This window comes from Amborella trichopoda, chromosome 7, assembly GCF_054954075.1.
Source record: "Amborella trichopoda isolate Santa Cruz 75 chromosome 7, AtrichopodaSantaCruz75HAP2 v2.0, whole genome shotgun sequence".
Lineage (NCBI taxonomy): Eukaryota > Viridiplantae > Streptophyta > Magnoliopsida > Amborellales > Amborellaceae > Amborella > Amborella trichopoda.
Window position 1 is genome coordinate 175315 of NC_142342.1, and position 25514 is coordinate 200828.

The 25514-nt window shown below is 36.8% G+C and overlaps 1 protein-coding gene across 33 annotated transcripts; it reads right to left on the reverse strand.

Annotated features, from left to right (window-relative positions):
- HDA15 (histone deacetylase 15) lies at positions 1 to 22604 on the reverse strand. 33 transcript variants are annotated; one of them, XR_016059266.1, is made up of 18 exons: positions 22124 to 22339; positions 21816 to 21906; positions 15753 to 16401; positions 15433 to 15538; positions 14922 to 14986; positions 13239 to 13314; positions 12955 to 13019; positions 12728 to 12783; positions 7914 to 8037; positions 7697 to 7793; positions 7443 to 7493; positions 6245 to 6313; positions 4711 to 4819; positions 4035 to 4091; positions 2282 to 2364; positions 2141 to 2186; positions 1076 to 1247; positions 1 to 555 (listed from the first exon to the last, which is right to left on the reverse strand). XR_016059266.1 is itself a non-coding variant. In XM_006854418.4 (18 exons), exons 3-18 carry the CDS (start codon positions 16332 to 16334, stop codon positions 413 to 415), a joined length of 1953 nt encoding a protein of 650 aa, XP_006854480.1. In that variant the 5' UTR covers positions 16335 to 16401; positions 21816 to 21906; positions 22124 to 22339; the 3' UTR covers positions 1 to 412. The 33 variants fall into 33 exon arrangements, 18 of the variants coding, with proteins under 18 accessions (XP_006854480.1, XP_088727998.1, XP_020529284.1 ...); XR_016059265.1 differs by having other exon boundaries at positions 1 to 577; positions 4012 to 4091; XR_016059262.1 differs by having other exon boundaries at positions 7668 to 7793.
- Between the last annotated feature and the right edge of the window lie 2910 nt (positions 22605 to 25514).

Sequence of the window (25514 nt, forward strand, 5' to 3'; positions counted from 1 at the left end):
TAATGAATGGCTTGAGCTGGCTCGTTGTATCCTGATATTGATATTAATTTACATCATTAAGCTAATAATTCAAATCATTTCAATTGTGTACAGGCACACACTCCACTGAGTAACACATTCAGCTTACTATAAATGATTCCTCTCTTGTGACGTGTCACAAACGCAAAATTTCCATGAACTATTACCACCGGATAGGGGGGTAAATGGCCATTAGCTTGTGACAAAATCCAGATGGAAGAACAGACCAGTGCGCGAGAGTTACACAAGGACGTGGAGCCCCATAAGAGGCCCTTGTCAGGCCAAACTGCAGCTAGAACTTAATAAAATAAGGTAAGGTGAAATTGGTTACCATTCTCCCTCTAATCAAAAGTCACAAAACAAAGCAAAACCCAAAAGTATTTTGAGATTGCAACTAAATCCTCAGAGCCTTCTTGGAGGACCCTTTGTTTTTTACCACACGTCTGCCCAACAACAGTTCATACATGACCCTCTTGCGTCCCCATTTCCACCATATCGGCCCTCCCACAATGCACCGTTTTCTCTTCACCAGCTTTCCTGGAATACCAAAGAAAGTGACCTGTTAAAAATCCCATCTAGACAAGTCATTTTCTTTTCCAATTTTTGATAGGTAGAGTGAAGCAAATATAAGACAGTCACTTCCAGGAACAAAAAAATTAAAAACAAAAATAACACAAAAAGTAATAAGAATTGCACACAGCATGCCAACATTGTCCAGTAAGTTTAGGAACTTAATTAATAATGGAGCATATAATTATCAGTATCATCAGCGTTCTCCCAAGGAATCTGTTATTAGCAAAAGACACAGGAAAAAGAAATGCACATGGAGGAGATTGTCTTTCATGTAATGCCCATCATCTACTAGTAAAGTGACAGTGCATCTGACATCGGACTTTGTTTTCAAAGAAATGCATCGTAAGATTACTATTCATAACAGTGAAACTGTTGTAGACATGCCAACTTGATCAAAAAGATGGTATTTCATCAAATATGCGCAGGACAAACAAATGCAAAGAAAGCAGGCCAGTGCAAAGTAACATCATATTTTGGCACTCACCTTTATTTTGGAGACAAGAGACCTCCCATTGGGACCTCAACCTCATGTAACTTGCTTCTAAGGTAGGCCAGAACTTCAGCTGAATTTCCATAACCTCCAAAATGGTTTTCAAGCCCGCCTTGGAAGGAACGACACTATCCATTTCACATCCAGGATGCTCCCCAAGCAGAACCTTCAAGGATAGAGAGAGATTACCAAGCAATGCACCGATAAGATTATGTAACAAGCACATGATTTATGCCTAACTTGACTCCAGAGTCCGACTATTCTGAATCCAGACGAGAATATCTGGGGTGCACCTCTTTCAATTGTGAATGCGACCAAGGAAACAACAGAGAATAGTCACCAATACATGTTACCATGGACCTATCTGCTTACATGTACCAATCAGCCAGCTGGGTCTCAAACTAACTAGACTCCACAGGCCCCAGCTCAACATGGAAATCAAGCCTTTTGCACATGTTTTGCTTTGAATGTAGACAATAAAGGCAAGACCATGATGGGTAAAATTTTAAAGATGGTACCAATCAATGCACGAAATTCATTCCATTTAACTTCTAACAAAATCAAAACTAATAACATCTTATGGTAGGATATGCCAGTGAACAGCAAAGAGCTTCTTAAACCCAAAAAGAGAAGCATACTACATTTCCAAAGTCAGAGAGAACCAAGACTAGGAGACCACATACTTGGATTTATGCAAAGATCATGAATGAATTCATGACATACAATGCATTATCTTTCAAACAAAAGGGGGAAGCAAATGAACATTCTGAGTTAATGCTCACTTTTGCAGAATTTTAAAAATATAAACAACTATCCCAAATTATTCAATTCATTTAATTTTTTCTCTTTTTCATCTGAAAGTTGCATCTATTACTTGTCACATCATTAGTCGCCACAATTTCACATTGAGTGTACATGATAGATGAGTGACTGTACATGATAGATGAGAAGTTCCGTGTTTGACAGAAAGTATGCAGGTCAATAAAAAGAATAGCAATATGATATCAGCAATCTAAAGGAATGGAGATGCACATTTACTGGAATGTTGGCAATATATACCTTGATTACTGCCATTGAAGATGATGATATTGAGCGCAGATTATAGCTGCAGAAAATTAGTACAAAACCTGTCAATTGAAAATCTTATTTGGTTATTCCAACACAACCCTACTAATAGAACTTTTAGGGTGCAGTGCGAACCCTCCTTCAAGAACAACAAGCAATCTTCGCTCTGAGAGACCATTCAACATATGTGCCATCTGCGCAAATCCAGCTGGGGTCACCTGCAAGAGGAAACCATCTCGAGTCAAAATACAGAAAATAATTGAAAGAAGCAAATATATATGATCATATTTCCACTTGAAGTATTAATTTTTTGCTTGTATTGATAATGCATAGCATCATACTTATGATTTAAAAACAATTGTAACATTTGAAATAAGTTCAAAAAAAATTTGTAGCATTTGAAATAAATAATCTGTGAATATATAACTATATTCCCTTGAAAGGACCTCACACCCACCTTAATTCCCCCTAAAGGCACTTAGGGTGCCCAAAATAATCTCATAAACTATTCCTTGAATAAATTCCCATAAACTACAAGCATGTCATGATGCTAAGTTCAAAAAACAATTATAGCATTTGAAATGAATAATCTATCTATATTCCCTTGAAAGGACCTCTACACCCACCTTAATTCCTCCTAAAGGCACTTAGGGTGCCCAAGATAATCTCATAAACTATTCCTTAAAGAAATTCTCATAAACTACAAGTATATCATGATGCAACTCTTTAACCCCGTTGGAAGCCCAGTTGCTAGGCTTCTCCAGATGCACCTCTGGTATACAAGCATAACAGGTTCCAATTCAAGAAGCTGTCATGAAGGTAAACCATTTCCAGAAAGTCAAGCTAGGAGGGAAGACTTTGCACCTAATTTTATTGGTACACAATGAAATAGACATATTGATACCCCAAGGAATAAATTCCAAGTAGACATACATACTCCTAAGTATAAAAAATGAACAAATAAAATAAAAAATAAAAATATACATATATATATATATATATATATATATATATATATATATATATATATATAGGGAATGGATCTTATCAGCCCACGGGCTAACAGCTACAATGTTAGCCAACGGCCCAAATTGAATATGGGCCGATCTAATAGTTATGACCCTATGTTGTATTTTTATTTTTACAAATCCAAATCACTTGAAATTTTAGGCTTTCATTCTTCTCATCAAGACGCACCTAATAAAAATATTAAAAAAATAATTCGTAAAATATAAATTAACCAAATACCCCTGAAAATTTTTGGAAATATTTTGGTCAATTTATTTTTTGTATATTATTTTTTTATATTTTTATTAAATTATCCTATTTTTACAGAATAGACGCTCGCGGTCACGATTGTCCGATAGTGTTTCATTTTTCAATTTTTTTCTAAAAATCGGAATGACCTTCTCATCAAGCCACACCTAATAAAAATATAAAAAAAATAATCTGCAAAAAATAAATTGACCAAAATACCCCTGAAGCCTTACGGGGGTATTTTGGTCATTTTATTTCATATAAAATATTTTTTTTGATACTTTTTGAAGATTCACCTATTTTTTATGAACACACTCCTAAAATTTCAAGTGATTTAGATTTGTAAAAGTAAAAATAAAATTCAAACACTATTGGGCATCCGTGATCGGCAGATCGGCCCACATTCAATCTGGGCCGTTGGGCTAACAAGAAGATTTTCCATATATATATATATATATATATATATATATATATATATATATATATATATATATATATATATATATATCATACGCCAAAAATCAGACTGTTAAATAATTGTGGTAGCATTCTAGAAGAAAGATGGTTCGACCAGAAATTACAAAGAATTAGAAAGAAAACATCCTTACATCACAACAGCCAAGGGGATCACCTCTCGCAGCATCAAATCCAGCTGATATGATGGTCAGATCAGGAGAAAACTGTTTAGCTGCCAACCCAAATCAGTGTCACATTATCAAAGGAATACGTAATAGAGGGAGAAAGAAAACTTCACAAATGTACAAAAAAAAGTTCATCTATCCGGACTCCACAGACCATAGAAAGTTTATATTACAACAATAGGAAGCAAGTAATAAAACAAATAAAAGGAAGCAAGCATATTTGCTTATATTATGTATCATGTTAGATAAAGAAATATATTCCAAAAGATATTAAAAACAACTAATAGTTATAAGTGAAAGAAGTATGTAGAATTCCAGGCTATAAATCCAAAAATTCTCTTCTTTTCTTTTATTAATTGCTGGAAATTTTACATACAAGCGCCACAAATACAATAAAATACACCTATTCTAATAGGATCTTAATAACGTACTGCCAAATAAACTTTATCCAAACTGAATACGAACTAACAATTTTAGGAATTAAAATAAGACAAGAACATAAAATAATAATAAATAACTAAGGGAAGACTTATTCACTTTTGCTTAGGAATTTAACGAAGCATAAAAAACAACATACCCATTATATGCATCTCTGTGGTTTTGTGCTTAACAATTGATGCTTCCAAATTATCTAGAAAGAAATTCTAATATTAATCCAAGCAATACCTATCGGAAGCACAATATGCTGAAATGCGAATATATAGTCATTATCACCAACTCCCCCACACTTCCAAGGAACATTCACTGAGTAACCTTCTGCACCTAAGCTTCCAACCTAAGTAGGAAAAATCCATTACTAAACTGACTAGCAGAACCAACACATGTCCTAACCATTTATGCCACATAGAATAAGTATACAGCAATTAGAATGAAAATATTTGAATCATCATGGACACTTGAATGCATGAAAGCAGTAATCTACAGACTCAAGACAGCATAATGCTCATGTAATAAGATATCCAACAAGTTTTCAAGAAAGTCCACAAGATGAACGAATGCATGCACACAACATGGACAATGAATGCATGCTTCGACACACTTGCATATGCATGAGTAACCGCACATGCACACATCTTGCATATTGATAGATAAACAGACACCACAATTCTGTTAGATCCTTTTTTGATAAGTAGCAGTTGTACAAGAGTTCATCTTAAAATTAAACAGGTTCCCAGTGCCAACACACAACAGCAAATACAATGTTTACCAATAATTGTAAAAGCGAAAATTAGATTGAATTACACAGATGCTCCACCAAATTAAAGACAAAAGGAATCCTTTGCCAAGTAATAGAAGTATGACAAAGAAAAGACACACGAAGATGGTGACTGGTATAAGCGTCGTCCCAAAACTAATAAGTCCAATCGCAGAAACTCTCTCGCACACACACACACGTATGCCTCATCTAGCCACTCCAAATAAAAATACAAAAAAATTATGTACATACCATATTTAACTATAGTAATTTTGCAGAGGTCCAAAATTTACAAGGAGGTCCACCAGTCCAATGTATCGAATTGTTGGTTTTTTCACCCTTTTTTATTTTTATTAATTTTGCCCCTCAGTCCAATGTTCCAAACTCGGATCACTTTTTTATCTTATTTTTCTAACTTTTTCAAAATATAGGGATTGGTCCGAGATTCCACACCTCGGATTGCTTGGCTTGTGTGAACATTGTGGAAGCCACACGCTCCGAAATCTGCAATTCTGGACTAATCCCTAGACTACGAAATTCGCAATCTAGGAACCAGAGGTATTGAACTTCATACTGCTTCGCTTGCACAATGTGCATGCAAGCCAAGCAATCCAAGGTCTAGAACCTCGGACCGCTTGGCTTGCACAATCTTCACAAAAGACAAGCGGTCTGAGGATCTAGATCTAGGAATGGTCCCTACACTTCAAAAAAATTAAAAAGATAAGATAAAAAAGAAGCTAATGTTTAGACCATCAAACAGAGGGGAAATTTTGGAGGGAAAAAACAAATGGACCTCCACATAAAATTTGCGAAAATATGGACCTTGGCATAATTTTGTATTTTATTTATGGTATGGACATAATTTTTCCTAAAAATAACTATAGGCTGGTTAGATATATACTCTTATCACATACATATACAAATGTATATATATATATATACACAACCATAACATATAAGAGAGAAGAGAGATTATCATACAGCAGTCCAAGCATATCAAGATACCTCATCAGCAGCTCCAGTACCAGGATAAAATCGCCCGCCTTCATGTCTATGTAAAGATATGTAGAGCACCTACATTAAAATGGTTGACCACAAGTCCACAACTCATACATCATACAGTGGTCAATAAAAGTGGAAATTAAGTATTTTGCTATTCTTTTCAAGTTGTAATATGCATGCAAAGAGAAGAAGAAAGAATGTAACTAAATCAACACTGCCAAACTCAACAATCAAGTAATAAAATGCAAAGATACGAAAACACAAACCAAATCCTTTATAATAAATCTTCTCAAACAAAAGTAATTCAGCTACATGGTGAAGCCTGTACACGGGACAGGGTTGGGTCTATGAACCTTGAGAACACGTAACCCAAGAAATTCAAAAGCAACCCCATAGCCAAGATTGACAAACTTTGGATGATAAAACCATCAAGTGCTTGAGAAATATTCCAGAAAGATCTGAAACCAATCATTAGGAATCCCCCCACTGTTATCGACCTATTGTCCTTCAAAATACATGAAATTCTCAAAAAGTGAAATCAAAAGTCTTTTCCTGATAGTATTTTGAAATCACCCCAAACAAACCAAGATAATAATAATTAAAAAAGAAAAAATGAGTAGTTTTAAAAAATAAATAAAAAAAGTTGAAATTCACGCAAAACCTCTACAAAAAATACTACCAAATAGAACTTAGTTAAAAAAAGAAAAAATGAATTGCGGCAATTTTTTGTTAATAGGGAAACCATTACAAATGAATAATGAGCAAAACAAAGAAGAAACATGAGATCCCCAGTAGGCAGTAGTTAGTCGTTCTAGATGAAGACAATATTTTCAATCCACATTCCATTTGATAAACCTGATACAAACTTGATAAATGAACTAATCTAATAAATGTACTACTTAACGTAATCAATACAATCAATATGCCTCACTCAGGAAAGGTTTCTGCAAGTACATTACAGATAAGGAAAACCCTGCTATCTCCACTACCACGTGATGAAGTTTCTAACCCTGTAAACTAAAAATATCATACACATAATACAACAATTGATGTCTGTGTGTTTTCCATACAAGCCAATAACAGGAAAATCAAAAATAAATTTTTGAATCATTGAACAATTTGCACTAGGAACAAGAATGCTAGCAATTTTCTACCAAAAAAATAAAAAATCGAGTTAGAATGAGATTTTATCGATACTCACAGATGGGTTAGCCTCAAATATTTCTTGCGTTCCATTTCCATGGTGTACATCCTACGCACAACATGAGAACGAGTAAGTACCAGGAAATCCAGGAATATGAACTTAACATTTATCCGATCTCCTACAAAAAGGATAAGAAAAACTACTACTACTAAAGCGATCAACAATAACAAAAACACAAGTAGGCAGAAACACAAACAATATTGCAAGAGTGGTCAAGGTTACCCAATCAACAATTAAAACTCTATTTGCACCTGCAGCCTGAGCTGCCAATGCAGCAACCGCTGCATTATTGTGGAGGCAAAAACCCATAGCAAGATGCACACCTGCATGATGTCCAGGAGGCCTAACCTGGCCCAATCAATAGAGATTTATCAGTATCTAAACAAAACCTATACAACAACACACTACGTCCACTAAGTTTGGGCCAGCACAAACAACCCTAGATGAGAAAATACAGATTCAACCTACAAGAGCAAAACCATTCTTTGCTTTCCCAGACATAATAGTGGAGGCAAGATCTGAACACAATCCCGCAGCAAGCCTTGCAGCACGAGCCGAATGTTCATTTGCAAATGTATCAGGTGTAAAATAGCTGCAAACAAAAGTGCAAGAGACTTAAAAAGTTCCTACCAAGTTCATTTAATGTCCAAGCCAATGTCTCCCGAAACACCTAGTAATATAATACATATCTCGAGAACAGATCAAAACAGCGGGCAGGAGACCTTTACTTCATAATCCAAAAATCAATTTACAAGGTACCTCTCTTAGACTGTTCATAGTCTACGATAAAGCTTTCCAGATCCATTTCTCATAAGATTTTATACAATGAGACTGTTACTTTTTGTACACAAAGGTCACAAACACTCCAAGTCGTCTGATGTAAAATCATACATCTAGGGTGTGTCAAACATCTATACAAAGTCCTAGAAATTTTTTCTTGGACGTCGAGCACAGCCAGCTGCTCAAATTCACATTTGACAGCTATGGTTGATTATAACCTTTTTCTACCACGTAACCTTATTGAATATTTTCCCTTAATAAAAAACAGTCTTTAGAGGAAACACCCTTTTCTACCAACTCCTCCACCGTGGTAGTTGGCTCATCTTTCTTACGAGATTAACTACCTTTGCAGCATAGTTTCAAAAAGCGCTAGGCGGCACCCAGGCGGCCATGGGTGTCTAGGCCGCCTAGCGCCTAGGCGAGCGCCCAAAACCTGGGCAGCCCAGTTGAAAAAAAAAAAAAAAACTGATGAGTGATGACTGATAATGATTAACCTGTAAGTTAATAATCCATAAGACCATAATCCCAGTCTTAAAAAAAAAAACAAGATAGAAGTCGAGAAGAGAATGTTGATAATCCATAAGACCATAATTCATATTTTCATACAATGCTAAAACAGTAAACCATACAAGCATACACTGATAGTCTGATACACTGCAGACTGTACACAAAAACATTTGATAGTAGAACTAGAAACTAGAAAGTAGAACAAGAAACTAAAAATCAGAAAAAGAAAATATACAAAAATTTAAAACATATACAATTCAGGACACAATAGTTAACACTCAACACAACAGTCAACACTCAACACCAAGAGTCTTCAGTCATCATCATCAGAAGGAATAGGGTACGATTCATCATATGCATCAGAATCGAGGTCATCATCATCAGAGTCATCTCCCTCTTCAATATAATGCTCGTTCTCCTTTGTTTCTTCTGAATCTGCCTCTTCCTCCTCTTCTTCTACCTCCCTCTTACTAATATGTGCAAATGAGGCCCTAGGAGTCTTGGCTGCTCTACCCTTTTCTATCTTTTTGTGCTTCTCTGAATTCAAATATTGTATAATTTCCTCCCAGATAGCCTCAGGAACATTTTCACACGGGACAACATCCCCCTTAATACCGGCAAGTTGTTTTTTAAACCGGTAAATGCCCCCATTAGTATCCTTTCCACAATAATTACATATAATACGGTGTTTGTCATTCGGATTCGAGTTATAACTATACTTCCAACCCAGATCACCACTTCTAGAAGAACCTAGAGAAGATATTTCCGTAGAACAAGATTCATTTTCATCATTTTCTGGTTCTTTTAAATTCATAAGTTGTCTAATCTCATCCCGAATAGCTTCAGGAACCTTTTTACAATAAGTAACATTCCCTTTAAAACCAGTAAGGTGTTTCTTGAATCGGTTACGACCCCCATTAGTATCTTTTTCATAAAACTTACACCTTATACAATTTTTATCGTTTGGTTTTGGGTTATAACCATACTTCCAACCCGGATTACTTCTTCTAAAAATAGTAGAAATAGAGATATTCAAATAACAAGGATTTTGTTCATGTTTTTGTTTTACAAAACTCAAATATTGCTCAATCTCCTCTCTGATAGCTTCAAGAACATTTTTACAATGGGCAACATCCCCCTTAATCCCGGCAAGATGTTTCTTAAACTAGTTTATGCCATCTTTCGTATATTTTTCACAAAAATTGCGTCTAATGCAATTTTTATCATTTGGATTCGGGTTATATCCATATTTCCACCCGATCTCCACTTTGACTAGATCCTAAAGAAGACATCTCAAAATAAAACAAGCAATCTAAAACATAAATTTTTGCACTTACTTTGTTGCTCGAACTCCAAACTCCCACCTCTGAGATGTTTTCTGGTGCTAAAATAATAAAAAACACCCTCTAATAGGATTATAGAACTCCAAAACTAAATCAAATCTACCTAGGTGATGTTTGGATCTGTTTTTCGTAACTTTGAGAAACACTTCGATCCAATGAAAGTCACAAAATTTAGTTTTCTTGAGGTTTCTTTCTCTCTAAAATGGGTTCTTGTGGGTTTAGGTTTGAAATGAACCTAACACCCATCATTCAAACCCTTTATATTTCAAAAAAAACAATACAACTAAAAAAACAAAAAAATCCGCCCATAGGCAAGGCGCAGGCCCTGGGCAGCCACTCAGGGCTGGGCGCTGAGCGCCCGCCTAGGTGGGTTCCGTACCGCCTAGGCAGCCACCCAGGGACTGCTGCCCAGTTTGTCCACCTAGGTCTGGGCGATGCGCCCAGGCCTTCTGGACTGCCTAGGCGATCCGTTTTTTTTAACATTGCTTTGTAGGGATATGCTTGCCGTTTGGAAGCATACATGGAGGGAGGCTACCAGGTAACAAATACCCTAGCTAAACCAACGGCGACCTCGGCTGGTTCCTAGACTTCTACCTTTTGGTTGGCTACCGGTGCTGGATTATTTGGCTGTAACCTTCGCTAAGAAGGCACTCTTTTTTTCTTATTTGGCTGTAACCTTCATTGAGAAGGCTTTTTCTTTTCATGTTTTTGCTTTTCTTTGAACTTTGGAGCATCTGCGGTGTGGATTGCCCATCTTTCTGATCAATTTAAGGTTAACAATATCAAAAGAAAAAAGTCTTTAGGAGAAACAATACAAAACAAGAGACTCTTGCCTATTTGCTGCCTAAAAGCCAAGCCACGGCACTAGGGAGCACTCAAAAGCCAAGAAGCATCTTCCCCAAATAGCCCCATAAGTGGCCTATCTCGAAACCCCAAGAGCTCATAGGCTCCTGAACTATTAATATAATACGACCACACAAGTTGTCAAAAAAACAAAAAGTCAAATCATTAGTAACACAAGGTTCAAATGCATGATTTGTATGCAATGGGCTAGGAGTTCCGCTGCAATCAATAAATTTAAAAAAATTAAAACAAATTAATAAATACAGAGAATAACATGAATATGTGATGCGGTTTCATATTCAAAAAAAAAAAACATGAATATGTGATTTATGTGGTAGCAAGCATTTTAATTTAGTATTGCCTCTATCTGCTAATTGAGTCGCTGATAGAATAATAAAGAGTAACAGGGACATTTGTTGTCTCCATTCTATGATAGTGTAATGCATTAACTTGTAAAATAAGTTAATCCAACCCATTCATCAAATTAAATAAAACACAAAAAATTTATATTATACAAAGTGACCAATCGAGCACTTAACAAATAAATTACGGCAGTGATTTCATGCAACAGTTGTATCATAGTATAATGCAACAATCTTTAAAAATCATGTTAGGGCCATTTGTTTCATCCAAATTTTGAAATATACACTCTTTTCATTCTAGTGAACAATCACAACAAAGGAAAATTTGAAAATAGAACCTAGAAAGTATTGTTTTAGCCCAATTAAAATAGGTCGTCCTTTTTTATAAGATCCTTAGATCTAGGCTTTAGAAGGATTTTTTTCTTTTCCATTTTTGTTAGATGGCCTTATTATCATTAGATGAACAATGTTAAAAAAAAAAAAAATGATTTTGAGTTCGTGAAGGCTAAGATCTTGAAATTCACCAAATGAATGGCCTAGATTCGTTGTTGGAGGGGACTAATTTTGACCGTATCTAGGGTTCAAATTGAACTTTGTTTTTTTTTTAGATTGATTATTGAGATGAAGAGAGTGTGTGTGCAAAATTTTGGGTCATACAAATACAACAAACATGGTTTTCTAGAAGTGTGGCTGCATCATACTATGATACAACCATGCATGAAATCATTTCCCAAAAAATTAGCATCTAACAACTAAGTATAATACACGTCAGGCTGTGAATATATCCACAACCCAAAATGCCAAATACTAAAGAGTCTAATTTTCTAAAAGTACCTCACAAGAACATAACTCAAACTCTGCCAAAAGGATCCCCAATTTTTATCAAAATCTTCAAATTCAAAAATAAAATATGGTTCATAAAAATATGATATATGGCCCCAGAACCCCCAACACCCACCCCCCCCCCCCCCCCCAAAAAAAAAAAAAAAGAAAAACCCACAAAAAAAAAATCCAAGGGCATGGAGTGACTAAAATGCCCCTGCTCATGGCCACTTTAACCACGAGCAGTTGCCTGCATATATGGGCACAAAATGTTGTGTGATGTGCTGCATATGTTCATATATGGGGGTATCATGACAGCCAGCATATGAGTGTATGTGCACCCAAGGGCAGATCCGCTTTGACGCAGCCGCATAATGCATTCATTTTTATTTTATTTTTTTCTGACCTGTTAACGGGTTATCAATGGAACCCTTTACATTACGTTGTGGCTCTGCCACCCTCACCAGTTGTAAAGAAAAACTGGTAACTGGTTAAATGCGTTCCAAGTTATTTGAACGATGCTCCCAAAAAGTTTGAAATCTGATTTAAGAAAAGTTTTGCGCTGTCAATACCATAAAATATTAAGAATAAAAGTATGAAATAAGATAATAGAGCAATCATTTACCTCGATAGACTAAAGCTTGTTGATTCAACAGCTTCAACATGCTCAGAAGTGTGGACCTGCAATTTTCAAGAATATACAAAGAAATGGCTTAAATTATGAACCAGAACAGTCTATATTTTTTTTTTTTGAAGTTGAATTTCACACTCTGGGCTTTAATTATTTATTTCCAGCAAACATGAATGGATCTTTTGGAATGGGATCTTTTAAAAAAACAGGTGATATCTTACCATCCCTAGCTCTTCACGGGTGATCTCTCTTGCAGGTAGTGGAAAACATTTTCCAGGAAATATACCTAATAAGCATCATAAAAAAGAATTTGAGAATTAACATAGAAAAAACAAGCGATGAAAAAATTGTGCACCATAAAAGTAAATGAAAAAGCACTTGGTCCACAATTTCACTCACTATAATAAATTTCACTCATCAAATGATAAAAAATAATAATAATAAATAGAGGTTACAAAAGTTGTGGGTCCCACTACAATCCTTCTGAAATGAATAAAGTTCCTACCAGCCGTTTTAAGGTTTGCAACAATTGCTCGAAGTCGATCTGGTCTTTCTGGATGTGGATGTGGTTTCTTCTCAACCTATTTTAAGATTTAAGATACCCACAATGAACAAATTGGAGCATGCCTAGAATCACCTGACACTTGCAGAAAATTCTCTACTTTTAATAGCAAGAAATAACAAACATTAGCGAAAATATTATTTGGGTCCCAGTAAGATGAGATGGATGCACTTAAAACTCACAAGTTATAGACAAGGGTTTCATATGCACGCAACATAGAAATGTATTACATTGTAAACTCCATAAGACATTATTTTACATCCTGTTATTAAAAAAAAATTATTTTACATCCCTATGGAACAATTAGCCTAAGATCAAGGAACCACAAAATTGCCACTATTTCCCAAACATTACAAAAACAAATGGTTCTAAGAAATTTGTAGTATAGCTAAAGTTTGGAGCCCATTGTGTAAAAGATTCCTAATTTTTGAGACCAAACTTCCGCACCCTTCCCTCAAGATGCACAGAGAGAGAGAGAGAACTGGTCGAGAATCCCCACCCTTCCCTCAAGATGCACAGAGAGAGAGAGAGAGAGAGAGAGAACTGGTCAAGAATAAGGCAGTGCAGACTAGTAGTCAGGTCGACCTGCTGGGCATCTAGACCTGGGTCCAGATATTGACCCAATTGATCAGGTCCAGGTGTACTTGACACGGACCCGAGTAAGGCCGGGCCCGGGTTAGCATCAACCTGACTCGACACCACACACACATGTAAATTATACATTTATACATATAGTATACATAATATTTTTTTCCTATATTTATCTCAACCCAGACCCAAACCGACCCATTTACAGCCCTAAGCTAGATTTAAAAGTGTTAATGGGAATAAGAAGCACTGGCCAAGTTCCATCCAAGTGCTTAGTATTAGTAGCAAGAAATACCACGCGATGGTAATAAGATTCATTGGGTCCCAGGAAGAAGAGATGAACGCACATAAGACACATGAGCTACAGACAAGGGTTCAGCTCATATACAAGCCAACACGTAGTAAATCCCCATGAAACTTCTTTTCTTATTCCAGTTGAAACAAACAGCTAAAGATTAAGGAACCACAAATTTCCCAATGTCTTCCAACCATTTGCATAAAGGACAGGTTCCAAGAATCTTTTAAAATAGCCAAAAGTTTGGAACCCCCATTTCATAAGATATTCCTAATTTTTTTCAATAAACCCCTCCACCCTTCCCTAAACTCATATAAGATGCAAAGAGGGAGGGAGGGAGGGAGAAAGAGAGGCCGATTGAGAACCGGAGATTTTTTGTGGACATATTTTGAGGCAATATCCAAGTTGCAGCATGTCAGCTTATGCAAACCATCCAATTATGATTCAAAGGCAAGGGCACAGAATACCACAAACAACATGCCACTGGCAACTACAGATGTATTTCTCAGTCCTAAAAAATCACTGAGTTTCAGCCTATCATGTCTCTCCATTACAAAGTCCATATCATGATATATAACAAGTTAACAACAATGATGACACAGAGAAATATGCATCAATAAAGTAAAGATCCAATGTCATTTTCTTTTTATTTTGAAAAACTGTACAAAAACAATCGGATCACCATATGCCCCATGTCGAATTGGGGAAATGCAAATATTACAAAAAAAAGATACATAGGATACCTCTAAGTGAAGCAACATTCCCTCATCAAAACCAACTAGAGTGATATCTTCTGAAGCTGGCCTTTCTGTAAGCAGGCCTAGATAAATTAGAAATACAATTTACAATAACATTATAAATTGAAGATTTCAGAATATGGACATCTCACGACTGCTAATTGAGTACAAAGTTGCGAAGTTCTTACAAGTGTTTCTGACTTGTTTTCCTTTTTTTTTTAATGGAGGAAATTGCAAAGTGTATATCTTCACAAAAGTTCTTCAGATTTCTTTTTGTACTTTTTTTTTTTTTTGAAGCCTTACAATTATTATATTGGAATATGTAGCAATACTTTTACCGGAATGACAAACAAAGTCTATCACCCTTCCCCAAAAGAAGACTAAATTTTCTTGAAAACACTATAATAATACACTCATCCAAACTATAAGTATTGAATTCTCAAGGAAAAAAGTAGCATAGCTATAGTTTTTTTTTTGTTTTTTTTTTTTTTTTAAAAAAAAATTTATAGATACTGACCTTCCAACACATCAACTGGTTTTAAAATTATAGGAACTTCTGTTGCACCTTGTGTGGAAAAAATACCATCAGTAAGGATGTTTGTATCTCGCTGCTCTCCACACACCTATTAGACACAATAAAGCAGTCTCTTGTTGGTGTAATATATACAATACAACTTGCAAATAAATCAAATGATAACATACATGACTACAAATTCTTTTTTTCAATATTGCTTTTTCATAACTAATTTTTCCAGTATTTTCAAATTCATATTCCAAACTACACAACAATTAAAACTGTACGCTACCAGCTAACACATGATACATAAAGCAGCATACATCACAATGTAGGACGTCATCAAAATTAGCCATAGTACAGTTGATACAAAACCACTTCTTATTAACCAAAGATGCTGAAAAAGGATCCCAGTCACTATCATTATCATCGTCATCTTCTAAGTAGTCCTGCTCATTATACAAATTAATTAGATCTTGGAAACTCCCATCTTTGTGCCTTTTCAAATGACTATGTGCCGAAGGTGCATTTGAACCCTCGAAACTTGGAAGATCACAATTCACAGAAACAGAGGTGCCACCAAGCTCATTACAGATTCCATCACTAAAATCTGGAGTGCACCCATTGCCTCTAATCCCAGACCCAATACTTGGGAGGGCATACTCGTGGATTTTCTCTGCTGTATCAGATCCCGACCTTTCTATGGATTGTTGTTTTTGATGAAAGTCTTCAACATTAATTAAACCACACCTAATTTCTTCATGAGTAGCATTTTCACATCTTCCATGTAAACAGGCTGCACTACGCATATATCCATCTTGGTTAGTTTCTTCAGGAAGACTATTCTTTGCAACACAGTCACTATTCAAACGCCTCAAATGAACGCCATCAGAATCCATAACCATACAAATAATTTCCGAGAAATGATTCCTCAAACTAAGCCTTGAAGGATCTTCCCACCATTGTTAGATCCTGAGAATACATATGACAGAAAAAACCATAAGAGAGATGAACAAGATAAACCAAAGCATTTTTCTCAATTCATAGGAAGATTATGCATTTTTCTCTATTCATAGATAGATTATGCACAACTAGTAACAGTCAGAAAACACACATAACATGCATGACACAGATCAAAGAAGACTAGTTCTATAAATTGGCTATATGACAAGAAGAATACTGGTAAGTACCCCCAAAGGCTGATTCCCATACCATAGATCTTTCCATAACCTAACAAGCATGCCCCCCTCCCCCCTACAAGAAAAAAAAGATGTAAACCGCTCCTCAAAGAGTTTAATCCCAAGTAACCCCATGAATCCATAAAACAAGCATGCCCCCCCCCCCCCCCCCCCTACAAGAAAAAAAAGATATAAACCGCTCCTCAAAGAGTTTAATCCCAAGTAACCCCATGAATCCATAAAACCCCCCAAGGTAAACAAACAAAAAAGGATGTTTAACCCCCTCCTTACCTCTTTCATTGTCCAAATTACATAATTTACCCCTCTTTTTTTCTTAATCACCCTATTATCTGAACTCTCAAAAAAAAAAAAATCACCCTATTATCTAAATCCTAGAAAAGCTCTCCTCTTTTTCTTTTTTCCTCACCCGTGGACCTTTTCCTCCCTCTCTCTCTCTAACCACCTTCCCTGAATACTTATCTCTCTCTCTCGTCTTGTGAGCCTTACAAGTAAGTCAAAAGATGCATCACAAACTCAAGTTTTATGATGAGGCTATTAGAAAAAAAACATGAAGGATAAATTCAGTAATTTGAATAATGAAAAAGGTGAGGAGAGGGTTAAACGTCCTTTTTTGTTTACCTTGGGGGATTCCATGGGCTTTTTTTGAGACTAGGGGATTATTTCGGATAAAAATTTTAGAGAGGGCCGCATACGTCATTTTCCCAAAAAAAATAATATTGTCCTAAAAAATGCCCCTGTTCCTGCCAATACTAGCCCATGCCCCCGAGGCACAGTGACACATGACATTAGGAAGCCAACCTCCATCCATCCTGTATTTAGCTGGAATAACTTCCTTCTATGGATTGAGGTCCCCAGCCCAAATTCCTACCACCATTAGCCTGGAAGGACAAGGTTATTTTCCTTAAACTTTCTAATTCCCAAACCACCAAACCTTTTGGGTCGACAAATTTTGCTCCTAGCAACTAGGTGGAATTTGCGGCCATCTATTGGCCCCACCCACAAAACTCTCAAGCTTGGAAGCGCCGAAGAGGGTATGTGAAATAGGGACATGAGATAGATGGGAATATTTGCCAAAGTAGCTTTGATTAGGGTGATCTTCCAACCCCCCTTCCCCCCCAAACCCCCTCCCTCCCCCAAATAAATAAATAACTTAAGGAATCTGCCCTTCCAATTGGCTAGCCTTCTATTGAATTTCTCCACCACTAGATCCCAAAGGTGTTTCCTAAGCTTACCAATACAAAGAGGTAGACCAAGGTAGTTAGCAGAAAAGGATCCCATGCCACAGCCCAAGTGTTGGGCCACAGCTCAGACCTCCTCATCTTCCAATCTGATTCCTAGTATCTTCATTTTGGACATGTTGAACTTCATCGTTGTAGAGATCTCAAAACACCTTAGGAAAAACCATAGGTCATCCACATGGATTGAGCTAGCTTCACTAAAGATGATAGTTTCATCTACGTAAAGAAGGTGAGAAACTACTCAATATCAAAAAAAAAAAAGAAGGTGAGAAACTACTCAGTATCAAAAAAAAAAAAAAGGTGAGAAACTACAAGACCATTGATTAAGATTCTGAAACCTATAAGCAGGCATAGGTGATAAAGACTAGAGATAGATTTAGAAAAAAGCTCACCCATTGTTGCAAAAAGGAAAGAAGAGAGGGTATCTCCTTTCCTAAGACCAGAAGACCCTGCAAAGAAACCTAACCTACATGATAGCCATTAATAAGAATGGAAAATGAGGAAGTGGAGATCAAACCTTAAACCATCTCCACCATTTTTCCTTGAAGCACATTGTAGCCTGGATTTCATTGACAATGTCCCAATTGACATGGTCGTACGTATTTTCCCAATCCAACTTAAGGACGGCCCTTCGACCCAACTTGTATACAGATTGGATGGCTTCAGGACCCATCTAGAATTTGTTTATTGGCTATTACTGTCGATTAAGAGTTTGAGATGACTTTGCCAAGGACCACTTTTTAAGCCTTGCCACCAGAACCTTGGAGAGAATTTGATCAGAAGAATTCAAGAGCCTGATGGGTCAAAAGTCTTTCAATTTCTCAGCCCCTTCAAACTTAGGTACGAGGGAGATAAAGGTGCACTTCATAGCACCATTGATCTGATCCCTATGGTAGAATTCATTAAAGAATGTGATGAGATCAGCAGCAAGAGTTTCCCATAAATTCTGAAATATAACCATAGGGAAGCTGTAATCTAGGAAAATGGAGAGATTGAAGAAGATGTCACACACAGAATTAGAGTTGGGTGGGCGAAGTGGAGATGTGCAATTGAAAATTTATGCAATCGCCGCATACCAATGAAGCTAAAGGGCTAGTTCTATAAGACAACTGTTAGACCAGCTTTGCTCTATGAGGTAGAATGTTGGCGGTCATCATCATCATTTTAACCTTTTCCCAATTAATTGGGGTTGTCTACATGAATCTTGGTTCTCCATTCTGCTATTAAAGGCCATATCCTCAGTGAGGCCATAAGTCTCCATATCTTGGCGGTCAAAAAACAATACACTCATAGAATGAGTGTAGCGGAGATGATGATGTTGAAATGGATGAGTGGCAAGACAATAACGGATAGAATTCGAAATGAATACATTTGGAAAAATTTAGGTGTGACACCAATAGAGGATAAGATGAGAGAGAATAGACTTAGGTGGGTTGGCCATGTGGCACAGACCCAGTACAATAGCTATTAGGAGATGCGAGTTAGTTCAAGTTGAGGGCTTGAAAGGACAAGGGGTAGGCCTAAAAGGACATGGTTAGAAGTAGTGATAAAAGATATGGGGACTTATGGTCTCACTGAGGGTATGGCCCTTAATAGAGCAAAATGACAGACCAGGATTCATATAGCCAGCCCCAATTAATTGGGAAAAGGATATGATAATGATGAACCATAGGGAATTCGTCCAAACTTGGGGCTTTGTCTTTCGCTAAATCCATCACAGCGCTATGAACGTCCTCTACAAGAAATGGCCTTTCTAGCAAGCGGCATCTTAAAGGAGAGGGAATTGAAGGTTAAGTCTGCTCGTTTAGCTCTAGTGCCCTGCTACAATGAGGAGAGGTTCCTAAAGTACCCATATCCAATCCGATAGATCTGACAAGTTTGGGGGTAGATACGATTGTCTATCACAATTTGCGTAATGCATTGGCTCTTCTCCTTGAATTGGCAATCTTATGGAAGAAGGCATAGTTCCAATCATCGACTTTTAGCCACTTCATCCTAGACCTATGGAACTAGAAACTCTCTTATTTTTTGAGGGCAGATGGCAGAGAGCAGACCACCTCTAGCCAAACTTCTATCGCAGAGTTCGCCACTGAAGAAGGGGGGGAGATTCTTCTATGTTGTCTAAGATTTGAATCTTGGAGGTTAAAAGCTTGGAATTCGCCTCTAAAGCTACTAGATAAGGATTTACTCCAGAGTTTGAGGGAAGCTTTGAGAAGCTAGAGTTTTTTAGAGAGTTGGAGCTAGCACAACTAGATACCCTTATATGAATTCTTCCATTAACAAAACTTTTGGGGGAATTTAGCTTCCTCCAACCGGAATAGTTTGAATATGAAGGGTCGATTAGGTTGGGGCAAGGGGTAAGTATCTAGCAAGATAGGTTCATGGTCGAAAGTGGTATTAGGGAGAGCCCATTGGGATCGCCACTCCTGGGAAACTAGGAATCTATCAATTTTGGCAAGGGAGAGAAAGGAGGAGATGGCTAGAGAGGGGTGTTTATCAGAGAGACGTTTAAACATGAGAGAAAGATCGAATGAGAGTTTACAAGAGAGAAGGAAATATTTAACGACAAAGATGGTGTCCATTTTTTATACATCAAAGTTTTCTAATCCCATGTCGTTCTTTCTAACCTTTTCTAAAAGAAGAGAAAGATAAGAAAGAAATCAGATGGGAGGCATATGCTGCATATTCACATCATTTTTCTCTCCAAAAGTCTATCCCATGTAACTCCCATTTGATAATCAAAATAACCAAGAAATAGACTTACCCCCAACCAGATCAGCATCATAGATATACCTAGTCTAACATCCTATTTGTGGAATCTTTCTTTTTTAAAATACTCCCTCCATTTCTAAGGCACCTGCCATATAGTCTCTAGGGATGGTGTCCCCTTCTATTCTTGTGACACATATGCATGATCTATTATTAAGAAAAAGAAGAGAGAGATAAATAGGATCGATTTTTGGGTCGTGTGAAAGTATCACTTTTGAGGTCGACTCATTTGTAGACCCAAACAGAAGGTATATTTTCTCACCCTTTTTTATTTTTATTTATCTAGTTTGTTCTATTTTCTCTCTCTCCTCTCTCTTTCCTACAACACATCTCGGCCCCCATCAAGCACGTTTTATATTTATCGCATAGAAAGCAGATCTATACCATTGAACATCATAAATTGTACCCCACCTGCAGCAATATAGCTTAAGAATCCAAAACTTGAACCCTGTTGTAATAATATACTTAGAGTCCATCATCAAGTGTATCCTCCCAGTGTATTGTGAAGTATGCAAACTCTGAGATGATGCAATTGCTATCCATACTCATGCAGGACATCTATGTGATAAAAAGATTTGACAATTTCCTTAGGTCTCAATTGCAAACAACTTTGGCAATTTAAGCAAGGCTTAGATCCATTGTTTGCATGTGTCATCTCCACAATCAGGAAGACCAAAAATCAATTCTCTCTTATGGTCCTTCCGCTTGGCTCTCTGTCTTCACACACACACACCCCCTCCCCCCCCCCCCCCAAGTGACTACAACACCCTCTATTTCCTCTACAGCGTGACTGAGCATAAAATGTAACAGAATAAAACGATAGAATACTAATTTATCCTATTGTTGCAATAAATTCAAGCACAACAAAAAAAAAGATTCAAAATTGGTTTCTTGCATGAGTACCAGAAACTATAAGACATTGTACCTGAAGTAAATGACTATGACAACAGCAGAAAACAAGAGAATAACATTTAAGCAGGGAAGCAAGGCTTATTTCAAAACACATTCTTCTGGAATCTCACAACAAACATTCAAACTTTGTAGAAAACCACGTGACATAAATGTAGGTTAATCATAGCAAGGACCTCCCAAGAACTATACCACCAAAACATTAATCAATTTTCTAATACCCAAGAACCAGAAATTCAATTATTTCAGAAGAAATAAAAAATAGAAATACCTCAATGGCGAGCGGCTTCCTCCGGTTGATTTACAGGTGATCCGCTCGGTACAGTTCGTTATTCCTTTTCTCAACCGCGGCTGACAAATCTCTACTATTGCAACAAAAATGATTAACTGCGCAAACAGAGAACTAGACCACTATTTCTAAAGAAGGAGATGTGTGATCGACCATGGAAAATGCACGAATAAAATTCTAAAAGAACCCTAAACTTCGTTTATTTGAGAAACACAAATAAAAAATTCTAAACCCCATACTTTTATGAGAAAACAATAAGAAAATAGGCGGCCGGGGGGGGGGGGCCATACCGGAATGCGAGCTTGATTAGGGTACCCGAAACATAAAGCACTCAATAGACTGAAAGCTTATTAAATTAGGGTTTAGCGCTAAGGTTACTTGCAGGTGTGGGACCAGATCACGGGCCCTGGATCTCGCTCTCGCTCTCGCTCGTGCGTGCGTGCGTGCGTGCGTCTGAGAAAACATCACATGCACATAATTGGATGCTATTAACATGTGTGTCTGTCTGCTTGGCGCGGTCTGCTCTTGTTTCCCTCAATCGGACGGCTAGCCTGTCGGGTGTCTCCAATGGACGGTTGATAGTTGTTTCACCAACGTTGATTCAAAAGGAGGATTCTTGCGCATTTACATCATCTTCATTAAAAAAACAAAAATTTAAACATTATCAAAGAAGTTTCATTCAAGGAAAAAAGCAAATTAATTGGAAGGAAGGAATAACAAACGAAGATTGATGTACTCCTTTTGCAAGAATTAGCTTGAGCATTAGCCTCTTGGTAATAATGATGGATTTCAACATCTATAGTTTTTTGAAGGAAAAATCACAAAATACACTCAACTATCTATGTAACTCAGCCCACTTTAATTTTTTTTCACATTTTTTTTTTTCCAAACAACATTTCCTTGTAAAAACCCCCCAAGCTAAAAAGTTTTTAATTTTTGAACGGAAATACCCTTCCCATACAAACCAAATCAATTCGCAATCCCAAGTAGAGTAGTGTCGGAGCGCAGTATACTACTGCTGGAGTGGAATGTCAAGCAGCAATGCCGGAGCGCGGTGCTACATTGCCGGAGCAAACTGTCGGAGTGTGTATTTTCAGTGTCGAAGTACGTTCTCAGATTGCCGGAATGGACTGTCGGAGCGCAGTTCTCAGTATGCCGGAGCGCACATTCTGACTGCTGGAGCACAGTCCTCCATTGCCTGAGCCGAAGGCCATGTGAAAATAAATGAGGGTATTTTAGTCCTATTTTATGTTACTTTTGGATTGGAGGTTTTTGCGAGAAAAGGTTTTTTGGGGGGAAAAAGTGTGAGAAAAATTGGGGTGGGGGTAAGTTGCGTAGATAGTCTATTTTAAAGTGTATTTTGTAATTTTTTATTTTTTAAAATATCCCATATCTTATGAAAAATATGGTCAGCCTCTATAGAACATGAACTTCACCTTTATTCTAAGCTATAATGTTTGATGAATCCCCTTCTATGATCTTCACTTCCTCCAATCATGACAATAGTTAACGCTTTTCAAACTCATTAAATGTAGTAACACCACAAGGGCCACAGTAAGAACAAATAACATTCCCCGAGTGGTCCTTTATCGGTCCACCAAAACCAAGTGCGCGTAGGTTTCTAAAATAGCTTCCATCAAAATTCAATTTGCGTACATTAGATGTTGCTTTGTGATGGCTGCTACTATTAAAAATATTGAAAATGTCGTGAAATCCAAGGTAGCAATGCTCCATGCCTCGGGCCGGCTTGGATCCCTATCGGGCGAACACGATTTGTGAGAGCCTCCCTTCCACCTCCAAATCCAAAATCTCCTAGTGTTAAACATGCCCTAAACATCTCTCTATTTCAAGGAAAGGAATCAAAACTTTATTATTACAAAGTTCTGCCGAAAAATTTGTCCTTGATAATATAAAAAATATCTTGCATGTACAAATGCACAAGCATGTAAAGATCGGAATCACTAGATGTGCCTTTTTCTAGAGATAAAGTTTGCACAAGAAAATAAAGGGTTGAGAAATTGGTATGTATGTATGAAAGCACTGTCTTGATAGGGATTTTTCAGTCCTGTGTATAACGTGAAAAAAACAAGAAGGAAAAAGTCATTTCAACTTTGCCCAATGTGATTGAGCGGGGTATTCGAGTTTGTATTTATTTATTTATTTTAAAATGAAAAAAAAAAAAAAAAAAACTTTTATTTTGGGGAGGGTTTGTTTGGAATTGAGCATGAGAATTAGCGTTGTGAATTGTCAAGTGCTCAGCCCATGCTCTTTTCTGTATTTATTTGCGTTACCAAAGAGTGCACAGCTTTGTGGTGGGGGTTCCCACCCTACCGAGTTCCGGCCTGAGTGGCGCAATATTGCCCTTCTTTGGCCCTTGTCCAATAAGTGCAAACAAATATGGCTAGTCATGAGCTCGACCTACACAAGAATGCTAATGTATATGTAAAAGCGAGCCCATGCTTCAATTGTTATGCATAGGTATATTCTCTCCCCGTGGTGCGTAGAATACGACAAAAGATAATATATTTATTTAACACGGACTAAGAAATCTATTATTTCTCTTGGTTTTGTGTTTTGGGTAAGCTGTCTTTCTCTACAGCATAGAAGTTCTATCCTCCCCTTACCATCTAGCCATCTAATTTGGATCAAGAGGGTCACTCACCGTTTGATCTTAGATCCGACATCTCAAAGTATTTTATTGTTAGTTTTTTTTATACAAATTGTATGAATATGAAATTTGGTACATGCCATCTTCTCATTGGGGTGCACCTATAAAAAATATTAAACATATTTTTTCGATAAAATATAATTACCAAAACACCCCATGAAATTTTTTTGGGAGTAGTTTTGTCATTTTATTTAATTGAAAAATGTTTTTTATACTTTTCACTAGTATGAGTTTAATAGAGGAATGGACATCCAAAATTTGGTGTCAAAACAGTTTATAGAAAAAAATTAAAAATAAAATAGTGTAGAGACGTGACATTGTGATTAAGACAATCTTAGCCCTCCATTCAGAATGGACAGTTGGATAAGGGAGAGGATAGAACTTCTATGCTGTAGATGAAGCATAGAAACATTTCCCTTGTGTTTTCCAATGACCATAGTTTCAAAGGATAATTCTTTTGAAATAACACCTGATATTTTTTCAACGAGACAGACAAAATGTAGAGTTTGAGTTTCTTAGTAATTAGACATGTCTATTTAAAAATCGGATGTTCCTTGTTGGACATGAATCTTATAGAATTCATTTACTTTTCTTTATTTCTTGAGGTTGCCCGCTAGGTTGGGGATGTTACATCCCAAGATCTTGAGTTCTTACAAGTACTCCTAGTCTTGGATAGAGTTTTTACGCAATGGTGCACAAAACTGTAGGAGAATCTAATTTTTTTAGTTTACAATAGAGAACAAAAGCCTATGTGAAGCAACTCTATAAGGAAAGAAAAAAAATGGAAAAAAGCAAAAATTCCTAATGAATGGCCAAAGTATGCCGGAGGGACATAGCAACCTTAAGTCCGTGTAACCGATCAAGAAGCATCATTATTTGAGTTGTAAAACAAAGCCAGTGTTGGGCTTTATTCTATTCTTCTTCTGTAAAGGGCAAGACAACGCTCCAAATTTCAAATCCATTGGTTTATGCAATGTCTTATATAAAATCGTAAGCACAATTATTTTCAACCG

What these genes read in the sequence shown, in the direction of transcription:
- HDA15 (XM_006854418.4), bottom strand. Translation starts at nt 16,334, where the DNA reads ATGGTTATGGATTCTGATGGCGTTCATTTGAGGCGTTTGAATAGTGAC. An exon ending in GAATGTTGCTTCACTTAGAG is followed by an intron (nt 13,315 to 14,921) that starts GTATCCTATGTA and finishes ATCTTAAAATAG; the next exon opens with GTTGAGAAGAAACCACATCC. An exon ending in GCATATTGTGCTTCCGATAG is followed by an intron (nt 4,092 to 4,710) that starts GTATTGCTTGGA and finishes TTGGGTTGGCAG; the next exon opens with CTAAACAGTTTTCTCCTGAT.